Source organism: Marmota marmota, unplaced genomic scaffold (genome assembly GCF_001458135.2).
Source record: "Marmota marmota marmota unplaced genomic scaffold, marMar, whole genome shotgun sequence".
Classification (NCBI taxonomy): domain Eukaryota; kingdom Metazoa; phylum Chordata; class Mammalia; order Rodentia; family Sciuridae; genus Marmota; species Marmota marmota.
In genome coordinates, this window is record NW_025999961.1 from 2,774,962 (window position 1) to 2,792,966 (window position 18,005).

Below are 18,005 nucleotides of genomic sequence, written 5' to 3' on the forward strand. Positions count from 1 at the left end.
TGTTTTTTTTTTTTTTTTTTTTTTTTTTTGTATTTTATTTAGACAGAGTCTCACTGAGTTGCTTAGGGCCTTGCTAATTTGCTGAGGCTGGCTTTGAACTTTCCTCCTCAGCCTCTGGAGCTGCTGGGATTATAGGCGTGAGTCACTGAGCTTGGCTCAAAGATTAACACTTAACGGAGACCTAGAAGAACAGATAGAATTTTAACAAGCAGAAATGAAAGCAGATGTGAGATTTAGGAAGGTAACAGAACAGGATATATTTGGTAAATAAAGAATTATGATGACTTCAAAATTTTAAGTCAAGATAATGCAGGACTCGAATTATATTAAGAGAGAGAGGAATAGCAGAATAATGCTGAAAATAAATTTGAAATACAGTAGGTATAAGAACATTTTGCCTGGAAAAGAAACATTATAACTTTGGAGACAACACTAGAGCCAAAGATTAATTTAGGAGCCTTATTCCCAAAAGCAATCAATGTTGCCATCAAAACTGAGTAAAAGAAAGTCAGGCATGGTGGTGCACACCTGTAATAGTAGCAACAGGGGAGAATGATGCAGGATGATCACAAATTTAAGGCTAGCTTCAGCAACTTAGTAAGACCCTGTTTCAAAATAAAAAATAAAGGGGCTAGGGTTGTAGTTCACTGGTGCAGGTTTGCCATGCATGTGAGGCATGGGGTTCGATCCTCAGTACCACATAAAAATAAATAAAATAGGGCTGGAGTTGTAGCTCAGCGGTAGAGCACTTGCCTCTGGGTTCCATCCTAGCACCACATAAAAACAAAAAAAGCATGGAGAGTCCATATACAACCCCCAAAAGTTTAAAAATAAATAAATAAAATAAAGGTATTATGTCCATCTACAACTAAAAAGGTAAAATTTTAAAAAAATAAACAAATAGGGTTGGGGGTGTGGCTCAGTGGTAATGTATACCTGGGATTACTCCCCAGTATAAAACAACACCACCTGAGTAAAAGAGCCAAGAAAAAAACCACAACGGTAGTTAAATAAAAAGTACAATGCCAGAAATTTTGAGAAATGAGAGTAGGGAAAAGACTTAAAAAGAAAAAAGAAAAACGAGGAGGAGAATAGAAAGAAGAAAAGGGAAGAGAAAAAACATCAATCAAAAGACCAGGAGAAAAGCAGGTGAGCTTAGTATGAAATAGGCTTTTTTAGAGTTGAAAGTGATGACGACTGATCAAACATTTCAAATATTTAAGAGAAATTAAGAAGTTGTGGTTTGAGGGCTGTGGCTGTGGCTATGGCTCAGCGATAGCACATTTGCCTGGCATGCATAAGGCACTGGGTTCCATTCTCAGCACCGCATATAATAATTAAATAAAGGTCTATCAACAACTTAAAAAAATATATGTTAAAAAAATAAAAAAGCTGTGGTATGAAAAGATCACTGGATTTGTTATTGAGAACAATAGCGGATACACCTGAAAACAGTATCAAAGGGTTAACTGGGATTTAAAGAATATGGTTGATGAATAAATCAAAAAAATAGAGACAAATTTAAATCCCCTGATTGAGACCTGCTTAAAGGCAGGTTTACTACTTCTTCTTCTTCAGCTAAAAACAAGATAGTAACATCTGGTATCTTTTTAAAAAGGTTTTAGTTATTTACTTGAGTTTAAATATGCTGAAGGAAGTTTTTAATTCAAATAATACCTTTAGGGGTTCCATCGCTTCCAGCAGGGGAGCATACTGGCTGTGGAGACCTCAAAGGAAAAGGTGCAGCATTTCTCATTGTTGAAGAATCTCCATCCTATGACCAGAGTACAAAATTTGTATTTTGCATGCTAGGAGAGGTTTTATAGATATCTTAGAAAACCAGTAAAAGACATAAATTAATGACAGGTAAAGTGCTGGAATTTAATAGCATAGTTCTTCTGCACTTCCCTGTTTTCTTCCTGATATATCTTTAAAGAACTGAAATTGTATCCAAAAAATCAATAGTCTAAGCATGGCAATAAATAAGAAAACTGGTATTACTCATATGCTCCATTTTGGTTTGCCATTTTCTACAAAAAAGCTAGGAACAGTCTACAAGGCTACACATGTCTTCAGGGCAGAATCCATTGTTATCTGTTATCCTTAAATATATGTAATATATGTAGCTTACATGAAAATATAGCCAAATCCACAATAAAGCAAATTTTTAATGTATCAAGTATTTTAATAACACCAAGGCAACATTAAATTTCAGGGAAGGAAAAAAAAAACACTTTGTACTGAGAAGAGGAGCCAGGTACTAATAAATAAAGGGTCATTATTTAAAGACACTATTTTGGTGTAAGCAGTATTAAATTAAAATAGAAAGTTAACACTGGTCTAGACTGGAACTCTGGGTACAGGAACCATGTTAACAGACTTTCAGTACCTAGCATAATTCTTGATACACAAGAATTATGGACAGTTGGTGTCCTTTAAATTGTGGAGTAAAAATGCTAGGTTATGTGACAAACACTAGAATTATTTTATTACCTTAATGATAACATATTACATACGTCACTACTTAGCCTGTGCACCATGTGTAGGTAGTCGTCACTTGAGCCATGTCTAGGATTATCAGCATGATGATTAGCTGAATTGCCAGATAACGGACCAGACACTTTATTATCATGTATGTTTCTCAAACCACCTGCAACAATGGGACTTGATACTGATGCTAGAATAAGAATAAAAACAGGTTTATAAAAATAAACTTTTAAAATTCTTAGAGAACAACTGTTCACAAGAAAAATTTTAAGCATGCAGAACTTATAGAGAATAATATAAAATGAACACTCATATATTGATTCTCAATTTGATCAAACTGTGTCAGATATCATTCAGATCTATTTTTGAAAAGTAAAATATTACAGGTATGGTTGTATCTCTGTATTTGTATATTCCTTTCCTCTATTCCCTTCCCCATATTTCCTAGAAGTAACTACTATTTTGACGTAAGAGTTCACTCTACCTACGCATATATTTACACTTTTATTGAAAATGAATATATTCCTAAATAATACATGGCATTTTGGGGGTTACAACATTGTAAATGGCACATTTATATATCTTTCTATAACTTGCCTTTGAACTCATTATATTGAAGCATACCCATTTGTTAAATATGTAGTTGTATTTCATTTGTGTTAAATAAATAATTACATATATTCTGTATAATGTACACAATTTATTAATTGTTATATTGGGACATGAAGATTGCTTTCAATTTTTGGCTCTCATAAACAATGTTGCAATGTATAATCTTATACATGGATCTTTTTACAAATAATATGAACTCTGGGAATCAATTCAAGTAAAATGACTGCATATGCCCATATTAAAATCTTACTAAATATTACCAAGTAGCTACTTATATTCATCAGTATTATATGATAATTCTGACTATCTGCCAATAATTTTTGTCATCATGATGGTCACTGTAATGTGTATTTTCTTGATTACTAGAGAATCTAAGCATCTTTTCATGTATATTGGCCATTCAGGTCTCTCCTTAACACAGTTATAAAAGGGCAGTCTCCTACATTTTCTTGTAAAAGTTTGATAATTTCACATGAAGATCTTTAATCCATGTATAATTTATAATAGTGATCCAGTTTTACTTTTTTCTATGAGTATCTAATTATTTCATACCATTAATTAAAAAATAATTCTTTCCCATGTTAAAATATAATACCATATGTATAACATTTTTATTTGATATGGGTATATTCCTAGATGCTTCATCATGTTCAACGAAAGTAACAATGTTTTTCTTCCCATACATGTACTAATATTTTAACAAATCTTGATTCCTGTTAGCTTATATGACTTGCCTTTTAAAAATATTATTCTATTCTTTTTAGTTGTAGATGGACACAATACAGTTTTTTAAATTTATTTTTATATGGTGCTGAGAATTGAATCTAGTGCCTCACATATGCTCAGCAAGTGCTATGCCACCAAGCTACAGCCCCAACCCAATATTATCCTACTCTTGAACTTTCATTCTTTTATATGAATTTTTGGAAGTAGGTTAAGTTTCACAATAACTGGTATTTTTAGTAATACTGTATTGAATTTACAGATTTGGGGAAAACAATAATCTTTATCCTACTAATGAGTCTTTCCATCCATAAAGATGTTATAGCTCTCCATTTTCTAAGTCTTCCTTTATTTCATGATTTCACGAGTTTTATAATTTTCTCCACAAAGGTCTTATACATCTCTTATCAAATTTATTCCTAAAAATCTTGTTTTCATTGAAAGTGTTAATTATATTTAAAAGTTCATACTTATAATTATAGAATAATTTTGTTTGAAATAATTCAGGAATCCAACTAACATTTCAAAATACCTAGACATTCACCAACATTGTTTATTAAATAATCCATTCTTACTGATTTAAATATGTCATCTTTAGAATTTCAGAATTAAAAATCTCATCATTTTCTAATGACCAGTATAAAAACTGATGAAATGAGAATCACTGGATTCTAAACCCTTTAGGTTAAAAATTAATACGAAATAGGATATTTTTATAATTGTAAAATATCAGCCCACACATTACTTAGAAATTGCAAAAGAAAAAATATGTACTGTGATCAGATGATCTCTACCTAAATGTCACTCTAACTAATTGGACCAGTGGGCATTATATGCTTTCTCATGTGATGCAACATAAAGTACACATTACCTATGTAATAATCTTGCTAAAAATATGTACTTGAAAATGAATACAACCTTTAAAGCTAACATCCCATTGATAAAAAAATATATAGGGGGTATATCAGTAAATTAATTAAGCCAACTATGAAGTCTAGTATACAACATATTCTCCAAAAATAGAGGTATAGTCTCTTCAATAAAAAAAAAATTATTAGATGGGAAAAATAATATAGAACTGTTTTAGATTCCAAGAGCCAATTCCAAGAGCCAAAACAGATGAAAAAAACAAATATGATGTGTGAGAAATTACATTATATTTTGAGAAGGAAAAAAAGCATATATATGTATATACACTAGTCTTCCTTTATATATGTATATATTGTTCTAAATGTCTTTAACATATATATATATATATATATTTTCACCAATTGTTCTAAATGTCTTTAACATATATATATATATTAAAACGAATGTAGACTAGATATTAGATGATTCTATAGAACTGTTCTTAAAATTTTTTTTTCAATGGTAAATTCTTGTACTTTTTTTTTTAGGAAAATCTCTTGACAGATATATTTAAGGACAAAGTGTCATGATGCTCATTGGTGAAGGGATTCATTGTGCACGATTAAACTCTTCCTTCATTCTTAAATTTTTTATAAAGTTGAAAAAATGTTTTAAATGTTATCTTTTTCATAAGCTAAATTGCTCTATTTTAAAAATTCTTTTGTTCTACTGACTTACACATTTCTTTCCAGATTATTTTTTTTTAATTTAGAATAACTTTAATATCTGGGTGGGATCAATCTCTAGGAAACATTTAAAATTCCTCAAGGATTTGAAAATTTCAAGAAATGACTCATTACTGAACAGGGCCTTCAACTACATATATTTTTTTGGGTTTCTTTTTAAGAAGCTAAATTTATTTTGCTAAAAAACATTAATAGAACTTAAGAGTAAAAACTGATGTTCTTTCCTACACATACTGATGTGTATATGGTCATTTACAAGAGAACAAATGTGATCTTTTGTCATCTGTTTTCTGATTAATTATATTAAAAATGTTCCTCAGGCTGGGGATGTGGCTCAAGCGGTAGCGCGCTCGCCTGGCATGCGTGCGGCCCGGGTTCAATCCTCAGCACCACATACAAACAAAGATGTTATGTCCGCAGAAAACTAAAAAAAATAAATATTCTCTCTCTCTCTCTCTTTAAAAAAAAAAAAAAATTCCTCATACTTTGTGTGCCAATATTTTATAAATATTAAGACTCTACATATATAATACATACACATATTGTTTATCACTCAATCTAAATTCAATAACTGTATATATTCCAAACGTGATTTCTCTTCCTGTTTCTCCTTGAGTTAGTATATAAAACAGGCTCAACCTAATATTTAATTATCTAGTTTTGGGAAATGGGAAGGTAAATCACATGTTTAGAAAACTGGAAGCTGTCTGTTTTGATAATTCAGCTTAAAAGTTTATAAGTTAAAAAGTTTAACAATGAAGTACATTTTGACTCTGGGTATAATAAAAAATAAGAACACACATACAGGAAGTAATGAATGACAGCAAATGTTTAAAACTTGCTATTAATTATTCATTACAAAATTTTTTTCTGATTTTTAAGTATCTTTCAAAAAAAGTAAAAAACATTTATACTAATAAACTATTTAGCAGCCATGAAATGCAACTGAAAGCAATAGAACATTATAATATCAATATTACAATATTGAGAGCTAGCAATAAATTGAGAATTGATAATCTAATACCAGAAAATTTTGCACTTAAAATCATTTATTTTCTCTATGATAGGATAAATTCTTACATAAAGTTATTCACAGTATATACTTTACCAATTAAATCCTAATTGCTCTTTGGCTTGGTGCTATTATAAAAAGAAAGTCCAAGTAACAGAACAGATCTTAATTTCATAACTAAATATAATTATGTAATATCCTGATCGAAAGATCCTAAATGACAATTTCCCAATTGATAAATGTAACATTTTTAAATGATTTAAGACATATAACAATAAAGGTTGACAATTAAACATAATATTTCAGTTTGTTTTAAAAATTATAAAACAAAGAAAATAAACTTTCTTGGCACTATAGGTATTTAGGTATTCCCAATAAAGTAACAAATAACTTTCTTACCTTGTTGCATCTGTGGATGTGTTGTGTAACTTGAAGGATGAGAATATGGCATGTATCCTGCAGGACTTTGTGGGGCATATGGACTAGGCACTGGGCTATTTTGTTGTGGCATAAATCTGTTCCCAGAGCTTGTCTGTGGTGGCACAAACCGGCTATAACCCAAACCCCAAAGAAAAAATATCAGGAAAAGAAACATGCTATCCCTTGAAATTTCACTGTCATAAAATTCTCTTAACTAATTTATATATATAATAAAGTCTATGCAAACAAAAAGAAAACTGCAAAGTTGAAAACACAAAAATCATTCACAATTCATAATATGGGTTCAACTAAGCAGTTAAATACTGAGGTAATTCAGCTAACCAACATAAAAGTACCAATTTGATTAAGAGATACAAAGCTATGATCCTTAAAATACAATCTACTCTACAAATTTCTTATTTATCTCAAATTCATCATTTTTTATTTGTTTGTGGTTTTGTTTTGTTTTGTTTGAGGTGCTGGAGATCAAACTCAGTGCTTCCTGCATGCTTGGCAAATGTCCTACCACTGAGTTCTATCAACAGCCCAAACACATTAGCTGTTAATCTAAAACATTTTTTTTTTTTGTCTATGTGAAATTCAAATACTAAGATGGGAACTACTTCAATTATTATATTAGAATATACATACATATTATATTAGAATATGCATACAACATTTTAAGGCACACATTCATGAGACTAAGTATTTCATTAATTTAATGTGTATACTATATATTCACAAACATATTTACCACAGAAAATAATACTTAATAAATTACACATACACAAATATATTACCTGGAGGGGCTATGTGAGATAGTGGTTTGTTGATAATTGGAAGATGCAGGACTACTGTGCATGGAATTCTGAGAAAGTTTATACTGAGACATCATCATTCCTATGCAATACATAAAAAAATTAAATATTATTTTCTTCTAATAGTAAAATATTCCTTAAATCAGTCATCCTTTCTCATTCAAAAGTTCTTTTTTTTGACATATTTTTCATTTTCAAGTTCAAAATATAGACCCTGTAAGACTTTAAATTTCAAGTAGAACCAATTTACAAAATCGTTTTTTATAAAAGTAATTTAAGACTAGAAACAGAGATGATGTTGATGATGATGATGATTAATTTTGAGGTGCAAAACCCAATTAATTTTGAGATCAAACCCAGGGCCTTGTGTATACTAGGCAAATGCTATACCACTGAGCTACATCCATAGTCCTGATTATTATTATTTTTAAATTTTACTTATTTAAGGTTTTATCATTTAGCTTTAGAAATGAAAAGAAATTTTAGAAGTCACATTATCTAACCTCTAATCAAACATTACACAATTACTAGACTTTGGGTAGCTTTTTTATTGTATGGGAATAGTTTATCATACACATCTTCCTTTCTTTGGAACCTAACCTCACAAAGCTATTTGCTTCATTTTGGTTCAATCCTAGGTTTAAAATATTACTTTAATTATGAGCCCAAAGTCCAGTTCTTATAATCTGCATCCAAATGCTTTCTGAAGCAAAACAGAATATACTTTTTCCCTCTTCCAAAATGACTCCTTCTTACTTAAGGATGAAAAGAATATATGTAACCAAAAAGCATGAGGATTGTTTTCAAATTCTTATATTTATTTCACACTAGACATTGTTTTTCAATTGTTACACAAATGGCATTTTGTTATCTAGGAGAAACAAAAATTCAGTTATTTAGATATTTTAAAATAGAAGACAGAATCTATTATTATCTCTGATTTTTAAAAATGATTTTTATAGCCAATCTCTGTTTGGAAGCTGTAAGCATTATATTCCTAAACTTCATTTCTTGCCATTGACATGAAAAGGGAATTTCATTAAAATATTCAAACAAATTACATGTTCATTTTCTAGGAATACTACAGAAGAGACTACTGTGCTCAAGTCAATGACTGAATGATAGCAGGATTCAAAAATTACCTCAGTGTCTACCACTAATAGTGCATTTTCTTATGTATGTAGTAAAAATTTAAATTCCTGAACTTTCTTTCCAAAAAGAAAGGCTTCTTTCTTTCTATTTACTCAAATTCAGCACAAAATTGTTTTGTTTCATAGTTTAATAATTCAATTACTATAACTATTGTTGATGGATTTTTTTTTAAAAAAGAGGTAGTGCAATAGTATGAAATAGGTGTTATAATTTTTACAAGCTGAAATTACTAGTTTGAAAGCAATGGTTTTCTAAATACAAGGGATAAATAAAATTTGAATAGTCCTTTCAGATTAGCTCAAGTTCCAAATACCTATGATTGAAGTGACTTGCATATTATTAAGTTTTTTCCACATGTGACTCATACTGACATTTAGCAATCAAAAAATAAACTTTTAAAATTTTAAATCCCATTACCAGGAAAATGCCTTAAAAAAATCACAATTAATTTAAAAATTAATCAGTTAATTTAAAATTTTTTTTCTTTTAATATATTGTTTTAGTTGTCAATAGACCTTTATTTTATTTATTTATAATGTGGTGCTGAGAATTGATCCCAGGGCCTCACACGTACTAGGCAAGTGCTCTACCACTGAGCCACAACTCCAGCCCTAATCAGTTAATTTTTAAATGATAGTTTGTGTTTTTAAAAACTAGGATATGTAGAAATAAAACAACATTTTGGACTAAAAAAGCAAGCGTATATAGCACAAAACACAAAGAATATGACTGAAAAGTGAATGACCTAAAACTTCTTAAGAGTGATTTACTATCCAAATTAAATATTCAAACATATAGATTATAAAAATGTAGTATTAACAGTTTGGATAACTTTCTTTAGCCAATATTATATTTACTGATATTCTCTAAGACTTAATACTCTTATTAAACTTTCTTCCAACCAATTATCCCTATCTTATCTTTCAGTGTGACTATTCCTCTAGAAAGCACTACTACTGTAATCTAGCTTATTAGTGTAAGTCCTTGTCTATACAACTGTTCCCAAGTTGCTGAAAGGTAAGTTGGGCAGAGTTATTTCCATGGTTGCATTCTAGGGAATAGATGGAATCTATGCAATTGCTTTAAAAATATAACTCACATCCAAATACATAAAATAAACAAGCAATACTATGAAAACACACACATAAAACTAGAAAATAAAATGAGAAGTTTTATAAAGATGCTACCAATAAAGTAAACAAGACTAAATGTGACAATATTAATGAATACAACTAGTCATTAAGTAGGTTGACCTTACAGAATTGTGTAAAGTATTCCCTCCCTGACTACTTTAGTCTTGAGAGCCAAGAAAGCACCTGGACTTGCCAAATTCAATAAGCTCTAGAACACAACGTCTCTAATCTAAAGGTATTATCCAAGTAAATAAATGTTTTATCTGTGCTACACGTGGTAGCATGTGCCCATAATCCCAGCAGTTCAGGAGGCTGGGGCAGAAGGATCACAGGTTAGAAGCCAGCCTCAACAACTTAGAAAAGCTCTGAGCAACTTAGCAAGACTCTGTCTCAAAAAAAAAAAAAAAGCCTCAAAATAAGGTTCAGTGCTTAAGTGCCCTTGGGTTCAATCCTTCATGCCAAAAATAAATAAAATAGATAAATATATATGTATGTGTATTGGATATTTTTATAATGTTAGTAATACTTATTATAAATACATCTTTCTTTAATAATATTTACTGTAAACCAATTTTCTATTGTTAAAGCACCAGGGATATTAAATCAATTACTAGATGAATATAATCACAATCAGTAATAAAACTAATACTTGGTATTATTTATATATATATATATATATAATATGTTCAAAAACTTTTCAAATACTTTTATTATTTGATGTAGAGTTCTTTCAAGTCAACTCTATGATCTGAAATAAATTTCTAAAGCTCACTGAATAAACTAATAGATCCCCAAACACTTATCAAAATACTCTTATAGCTCTAATTCACAATTAATTTAGTTACCCATTAAAACACAAGAATATTATCAATTTGTTTCCTCCTTATTCTTGGCTTGATTTAAGGTTCAAACAGGCATTCCTAGGTAATAAGCCAGCTCATTAGAGAATGCATTTGTATTTAATTATGTGTAAAACAAATTCTATATAGGACCCATAAAAATAAAATAAAATAATTAAGAACCTCACCACTTTGTACATATCTGTTCTGCATGCTTTTCTCCCTGAAAACATTAGGACTCCTTGCCAGGACCGCCTGCAATAAGACTGGTATATCGCCTTCAGGATCATCACTGCCAAGGTTATCTTTCAACTCTCTGGCATTGAAAAAATAAACATTGATTTATTTCAAAAGATTTATTGGATAAAAACAAATGATTTGAGAATGTACAAAAGCATGGATTTTCAAAACGGCTACCCCTGGAAGAAACAGACTTATTAAAAACAACAACTTTTTCTATTTTACTTTATGCACAGGAGAAAAAAAGTCCCAAACATTATATTATAGAACTATGAACTTACTTAAAAATATTCACATTAGTTTTAAAATAAGAAAATAAGCAGACCATACTCTAAACTACTTAAAATAATGAAAGGATAGGATTGGAATATATTTTTTGGGCTTGGGATATATTTTTTCTCTCTTATGTGAATGAGTCTGGCTTCCTGGGAAATATCCCCAAGTGAAATACAGTTGCCATGACCATTAAGATAAGATGGAAAGGTTGTGTAATCTATACTATCTTCTTAAATAAACTTGTGGTGTGTGCACAGGGTGGGGACCAAACAAATGGTCAAATATAGTAGCAATTTTCAATAAACTTCCAAGTAACAAATTAAACTGACAACCTTAGAAAGTGATGGTAAAACAAAATATAGGCAATGTTTTCTATATATCACTATTCTATACTCAATGGATCCAACAATAAAAACCTATAAAGATGGCATCCAATAATAAGACTCAATAAATTTCTTAAAGGAGTTCCTAAAATAAATCCTAATGATATATGTGCTATTTCCCCTTCCTCTTTAAATATTTGCTAAAAACTGTTCCATAATTAGGTACAGGTATAAAAAATTTTAAAATATTTAGACATTGTAAAATTTCTGGAATGACAATATATTAATTAGTATCACTTCTGATTTTTAACCAATCATTTCTCAGATTATCAGAATATTCACATTTAGGAAATATTTCATCTTAGAGATATCCACTTTAAAAATGGCCCCAAAATATGCATTGTACCAAATAACAGAGAACTCTGCAATATAATGTGCTTTATCTTCATTCCTCTGAGTAATGAATCTTGAAATTAAAAAAAAATAATAATAATAATAAAGAGTGGAAGATTATATGAGTACTATTGTGTAGTAGGACATGAAAGGCTAAGAATGGAAAATTTTAATGTTTAATACGTTTTTGTGTTAAGGATATGGTAAGTCATACACTGTTTCTGAAGTTAAGAAAAATACATTTAAAGAAGTAAATACATATAATTTAAGATAATTTTACCTTAAAAAAATCTACTGCATGAGAATACATACCCATGTTTGGACGTTATAGTAAATCTTAAAATAAATTAGTCCCAAATTCTGTTGTAGCCTTTCATGGAGTTAGTTCTTGTTATGGTTTAGATCTAAAAGGTTTCCCAAAGACTTCAATATTGAAGGATGGGCCACAAATGCAGCAATGTTCAAGTGTGGTTTTGGGAAATGACTGGATCACGAGGGCTCAGACCTTACCAATAATGGGTTCATAATTGAATGGACTATTGTGGGGGTCTGGGGGACAGAAACTATAGGAGGCAGCCTACTTTGAGGAAGTAGGTCACTGGCAGCCTGCCCCTTCTTTGCTTTCTGGTTCCTGGTTGTCAGAGGGTGAGCAGCTCTGTTTTGTCTTATGCTCCCTGACTTGAACGTTCTGCCTCACCAGAGAGAGGTGAACAGTGATGAGGCCATATAATCACGGACAGAAACCTCTGAAACTGTGAGCCAAAATTTTTTACTTCCTCGATTTCCCCAGGTATTCTGGTCACAGAGATGGAAATCTAACACAGCTCTTGAATTCTTATCAAACTTCTCATGAAAGACATATTAGGCTTACTCCAAATAAACCTAATAGCATATTCTGTAGTGTCTGTGAATTTTTAAATACTTTAGCAATAACAGGAAAAAATGAGATAGTTTTATGATATCTGCATAGCTGATGGAAACCCAAGTTAATTTCAAAAGAGTTGAAAAGATCTCCATAGAATTACAGGGAGGTTAAAACTATTGTTACAAAGTAAGTATGGCCTGTTTAAATCTCATTAATATCTTGACACAGAAGGCTGTGTATGAATACTGATGTATTTTAAAAATAAGCTATACATCTAAAATTTTTAAAAATAATACAGAAAACAAGGAATACAGATTCTCTTAGTAAGACCCAAACTTTTTACTTTGTTTTAGTTGTAAAATGGATTGTACTTACATGTGATCTGTTGATACCTGATTGAGGCTATGGACAAGCTGTGAAACCAAATTATCATCCCTACAGGCCAAAAGGCAGTTCACCTCTTCTGCTATTCGTGCATTAAAGAGAAGGCTCTTTGTAGTTGTAGCAGGTAAAGGAGATGGAAGAGGCAGCTGGTTCAGGACTATTTGGAATAAAATCGAATTATTAGAAATGGAATGACTGGAATAAGTCTCTTTAGTGTTTACATACATTTGGGTACTAGAAATAAGTTATAAACATCAATGTGACAAAATATTAAAGTGTTGTTCCTTTCCCCAAACAAACCTAAATCAATCCCAGAAATGCCCTCAAAACATCATTTAGACCTTATAGATTAAACTATTAAGAATGAAATTCAGGTCCTTAATATTCATGCTTGCTGTTCATTTCTTAACAGTTTATTAACCTAACAAATTATTAGCCAAAAGGTAAGGCAACTTACAAGGTAGCAACTCTATTTATTCTTGATTACATGACTTATCAGAACCAAATAACAATAACTGACTCTTCATTAGACACATGTAGTATATTTTTTAAAACTTAACAATGTTACAAAATTAAAGAGCTTACATTAGCAGGAGAATATTCATAGCACAGCATTCTGGATGAAAAAGGATATCTAAGAATTTCTGATCTAAGTTATAAATTTCTAACCTTTCTTCTTCACTTTATTCTAATAACAAAACAACATCAATGTTTCATAAAAGTTTAAATTCGGTTATTTAATATCTCTTCATCTAAAGGAAATCTGTTCATTTGTGTAAACTAAAGGTTGAAAAAACTAAAATGTCAGATATCTTTGTTTTTGGCTTAATAACTAAACAACTCTACAATATAATTATCTTACTGCTCAATCCCAGAAGATAATTTAATAGGTTTTTTAATTAAGAAAACTAATTATTACTTAATAAATAGGGGCTTAGTGGGAAGACAAATTTAAAAATATGAAGTACATCAGAAATGATGGAGAGAAAAACCAAAAGGAAATTCCAGCTAGTATATCTAGTTTTGTACTCCTGCATGTTAGAGTTTATGCCTTATCAATAACAAAGTAATAACAAAAACTACAGCCAGTTTACAAAAGTTATGCTAGTCCAACCAGCTACTTTCTTGTTAATTCAGATGCTATAAACTAGTCATGCTAGTTTCCTAAGCTCACAGTTGTAGTCTGTCACCTATTTTATTACATTGAAACCAAATCACATTTCTTTTTTTTAATATTATTTTTAGTTGCAGTTGGACACAATACCTTTATTTTATTTATTTATTTTTATGTGGTGCTGAGGATTGAACCCAGGGCCTCGCATGTGTTAGGCGAGTGCTCTACCACTGAGCCTCAACCCCAGCCCCCAAATCACATTTCTTGATAAGTTACTTCTTGTAGTTTTATTATAAAGCTCCTTATCTTGAATAATGCTATACAAAGAAAAGTATGCCATGTTCTCACTCTCTACCCTTTCCTCTATCATTTCTTTTTCCCCTATATTTAAATAGATAGAATGACATAGGGACCAACATTATGGGTAGCAGATTTTGCATCAAATCCACAAGGGCAAAGAATAGTGAGAGATGCCAACAAGAAAGAATGATTCCTTTAAAAATCTGTGTAACATTAAATAAGTTTCAAAAAAACACTGACAATGTTCTTTAAGTTCCAGTGTTCAGAGTAAACTAGGCTGCTGTTATCTATGACAAACTCGAAGAGATTTTTCAATGCAACATTCAAAATAAACATCTTTAAGAAATTAGGTGAGGAGGGCTATCAAATCTTCTTTCATGAAAGGCAGTTTCGATTACTGTTTCTCTAAAATTTTTTAAAAAGTCCACATTAGGGCTGGGGATGTGGCTCAAGCGGCAGCACGCTCGCCTGTCATGCGTGAGGCCCGGGTTCGATCCTCAGCACCACATACAAACAAAGATGTTGTGTCCGCCGAAAACTAAAAAATAAATATTAAAAAATTCTCTTTTTCTCGCTTTAAAAAAAAATTCTCTCTCTCTCTCTCTCTTTAAAAAAAAAAAGTCCACATTAAATCTTATTTGCAAACCTGTGTCTCTTCAGTTTGGGCATTTCTTAAAAGTTTTGCATCATCTTCTCTTTTGCATTCATCCTTTTACTGAATAAAAACTTTTATCATCACATGTTACCATTTCTTAATGGGTTCATAAAAGGAAACAGAAATTAAGGTTGTATCTATAATTATTTGGCACACTAATTTTGCTAGTTCCACAGATGTGCCAATAAGTCAAAGAAAATTATGTCAGTAAAATCTAAAATCTTAATTTTTGTTATTTATAACATTAAAGATAATTTTTGTAACAATTTCTCTAAAAATCAATGTTAACACACACTAGAACTTAAATTAGATAATTAACCAAACTTACGGTCTGTTAGACTAGCAATCCCCGCAAGAGTAGTTATGGGGACATGGGGCATATCCCCATTCATCCTGAAGTTCTGGAATGGTGTTTATTATAAAAGTACTCAGTTCAGGTGCCAGCTGTCATTACTTCCCATTTCCCAAACACTGCAACACACACAAAAAAAACAATTATTTGTAGAAATATGTTGAATATATTAATACTAGACTAATGCTTAATGTAAACAATTTTTCTTTTGTTTTTTCTATCTATACAACAGTAAGTCATTATCCACATACCATTCACTCTACATATATTAAGTTATTTAGTCCTAACAAAAACCCTGTAAAGTATTTATTATGTGTTCTGCATTTGATTGATGAAGAAATTTACTTACAGTTTAAAATAACTAGTGAAGCCAGAATTACAACTCAAAACAATGTGGCTCCAGAATCTCTTTCTTAACCACTGGATTGCATTGCCAGAGAGGGGTACTTGCTTACCCAACCAACCTTGACAAGCACTATAATTTCTTTCTACACTACAAACATATTAAAATTTGACTTCATTATCTGACTTTAGCTTGCCTATCTAGTTATGTCTCTTAATACCCCCCTATATAAACCATACTCTCCAACCCAGCTTATCTAATCAGATTATCCTCAATCTATTTTGTACTTTCCCATTTGTATAAACGTCCTTAAGACATTCTCACTACCTGGGAAGTCCATATCCTTCTGTCTTTCCAACTCCTGTAATTCTTCAGGATCCACAGCCACTTCTTGCTACTTCATGAAACCTTAAATTTACCCCAAAGCCACCTTAACCTACTCCTAACATAACATTTATTACCCAATATTTTCTGATAATTATATATTATTTTGTGACATCTTTGAAACTTGTCTTATTTCATTCTTAATTTTCATGTACTTACTTACCTTATCTTTCCAATTATCACTACATTCTACTTATACAGATCAATTACATAATCAATATGCAGTCACATAAAGGACAGAGAAAGGCATAAGTTAACATTTTTTAATGTTTATGTAATGTTAATATAATGTTCCCATACAAATGACTTCATTGGTTTCATGGTGTCATTCTCTGTTGGGTGTGTTCATTTCTTTCTCTCTACATCTATATAAAAACATCCTGTAAAAACACTGAACATCTTGTCTATTATTCTACTCAATGTCTTACAGTCTTTCTAATCTTAGTCTCAACATGTGGCTTGTAGAACATTTATCTTTTCTTTAACAATTCTTGTATAACTTTTTGGGTAAATGAATAATATAACATTTTAATAATGTGCACACTGATCAAAAATATGCTTTTATTAAAGTATAAATGAATCATCAGAAGAAGTATACTCTATGTTGATTGAGACAACAGGCTAAAATAGAAAACTGAATTGCTTCTTGTTTAAATGTTTCCCTTTTTGGCATCATACCTGCACTTTTGAGAACCAACAAAAGGTACATCAAATACTTTAAAAACTAGGTTAGAGTTTTAAAATTCCTGATAGAGGCCACCAAAATACAGTAACTTTTTCGTAACTTTATGCTAATAGGAAAATTCCGACAGTATTCATGGAAAGAAATCACTAAATGTAAATTATTTACAGAACATCACTACATGCCTTATTACAAGTAGTGGTGCAAGTCAACATTTTAACGTTTAACAGCAAGTAGCTATAATCCCAGGGATTATAGGGAGGCTCAGCAGGAATTCAAGTGCAAGGTCTCAGTGAGATCCTGTCTTAAAAATGAAAAGGGCTGGGAGCCATAGCTCAATGATAGAGAGCTCCTGGATTCAATTCCCTGTAGTGCAAAAAACAAATACCTTATTACTCATATACAGCTCATGGTTGTACATGTAAATTGTCAAACTGAAAATGATTAAGCAACAAATAATAGTCTTTAGTTATTTAACCTAGGGAATAGGAACTTAAAAAGAATTATAGGCTAGAAGGTTTTATTGGGGGTTACCTGACTTTATTTTATTTCCCTAATTCCCAGATAAGTAACACTTAAAGCAGATTCAACTCCAGGTGAGGGCTTTTAGCTTAAAAATGACTTATATAATTAGTTACCACATATGAACTGGAAGATTAGTAAAGTCAACCACAAGATTATGCTATTCTTAGTCATATAACAAGGCATCTGAATACTATATCAACTCAAAACTGAAGTAAAAGGGAAAGTGGAAGGGAGTAACAATATCTGTTTGGTTTAAAGTACTTTAACTGTATACTGAGGAGACGATTATTGACCAAAAAAAACCTTATACCTCATTGTTCAACTACGATAATTTCACTGGAATTCAAGAATTTGAAGAACAGCAGAGATATGGTAGAA

At 30.9% G+C, this 18,005-nt stretch overlaps 1 protein-coding gene across 2 annotated transcripts in view; it reads right to left on the reverse strand.

Moving 5' to 3' along the window:
* Window positions 1-15,929, reverse strand: part of Nipbl (NIPBL cohesin loading factor) — a 101,516-nt gene extending 85,587 nt beyond the window's left edge. For both annotated transcript variants that reach the window (XM_015496355.2, XM_048802888.1), the window contains exons 1-7: window positions 15,670-15,929; window positions 13,264-13,429; window positions 10,980-11,107; window positions 7,650-7,749; window positions 6,829-6,980; window positions 2,517-2,677; window positions 1,678-1,774 (exon numbers count right to left, since the gene is read on the reverse strand). In XM_015496355.2, coding sequence (XP_015351841.1) covers window positions 1,678-1,774; window positions 2,517-2,677; window positions 6,829-6,980; window positions 7,650-7,749; window positions 10,980-11,107; window positions 13,264-13,429; window positions 15,670-15,733 — 868 coding nt within the window. In that variant the 5' untranslated portion in view covers window positions 15,734-15,929. The remainder of the gene's footprint in view (window positions 1-1,677; window positions 1,775-2,516; window positions 2,678-6,828; window positions 6,981-7,649; window positions 7,750-10,979; window positions 11,108-13,263; window positions 13,430-15,669) is intronic.
* Window positions 15,930-18,005: the final 2,076 nt, after the last annotated feature.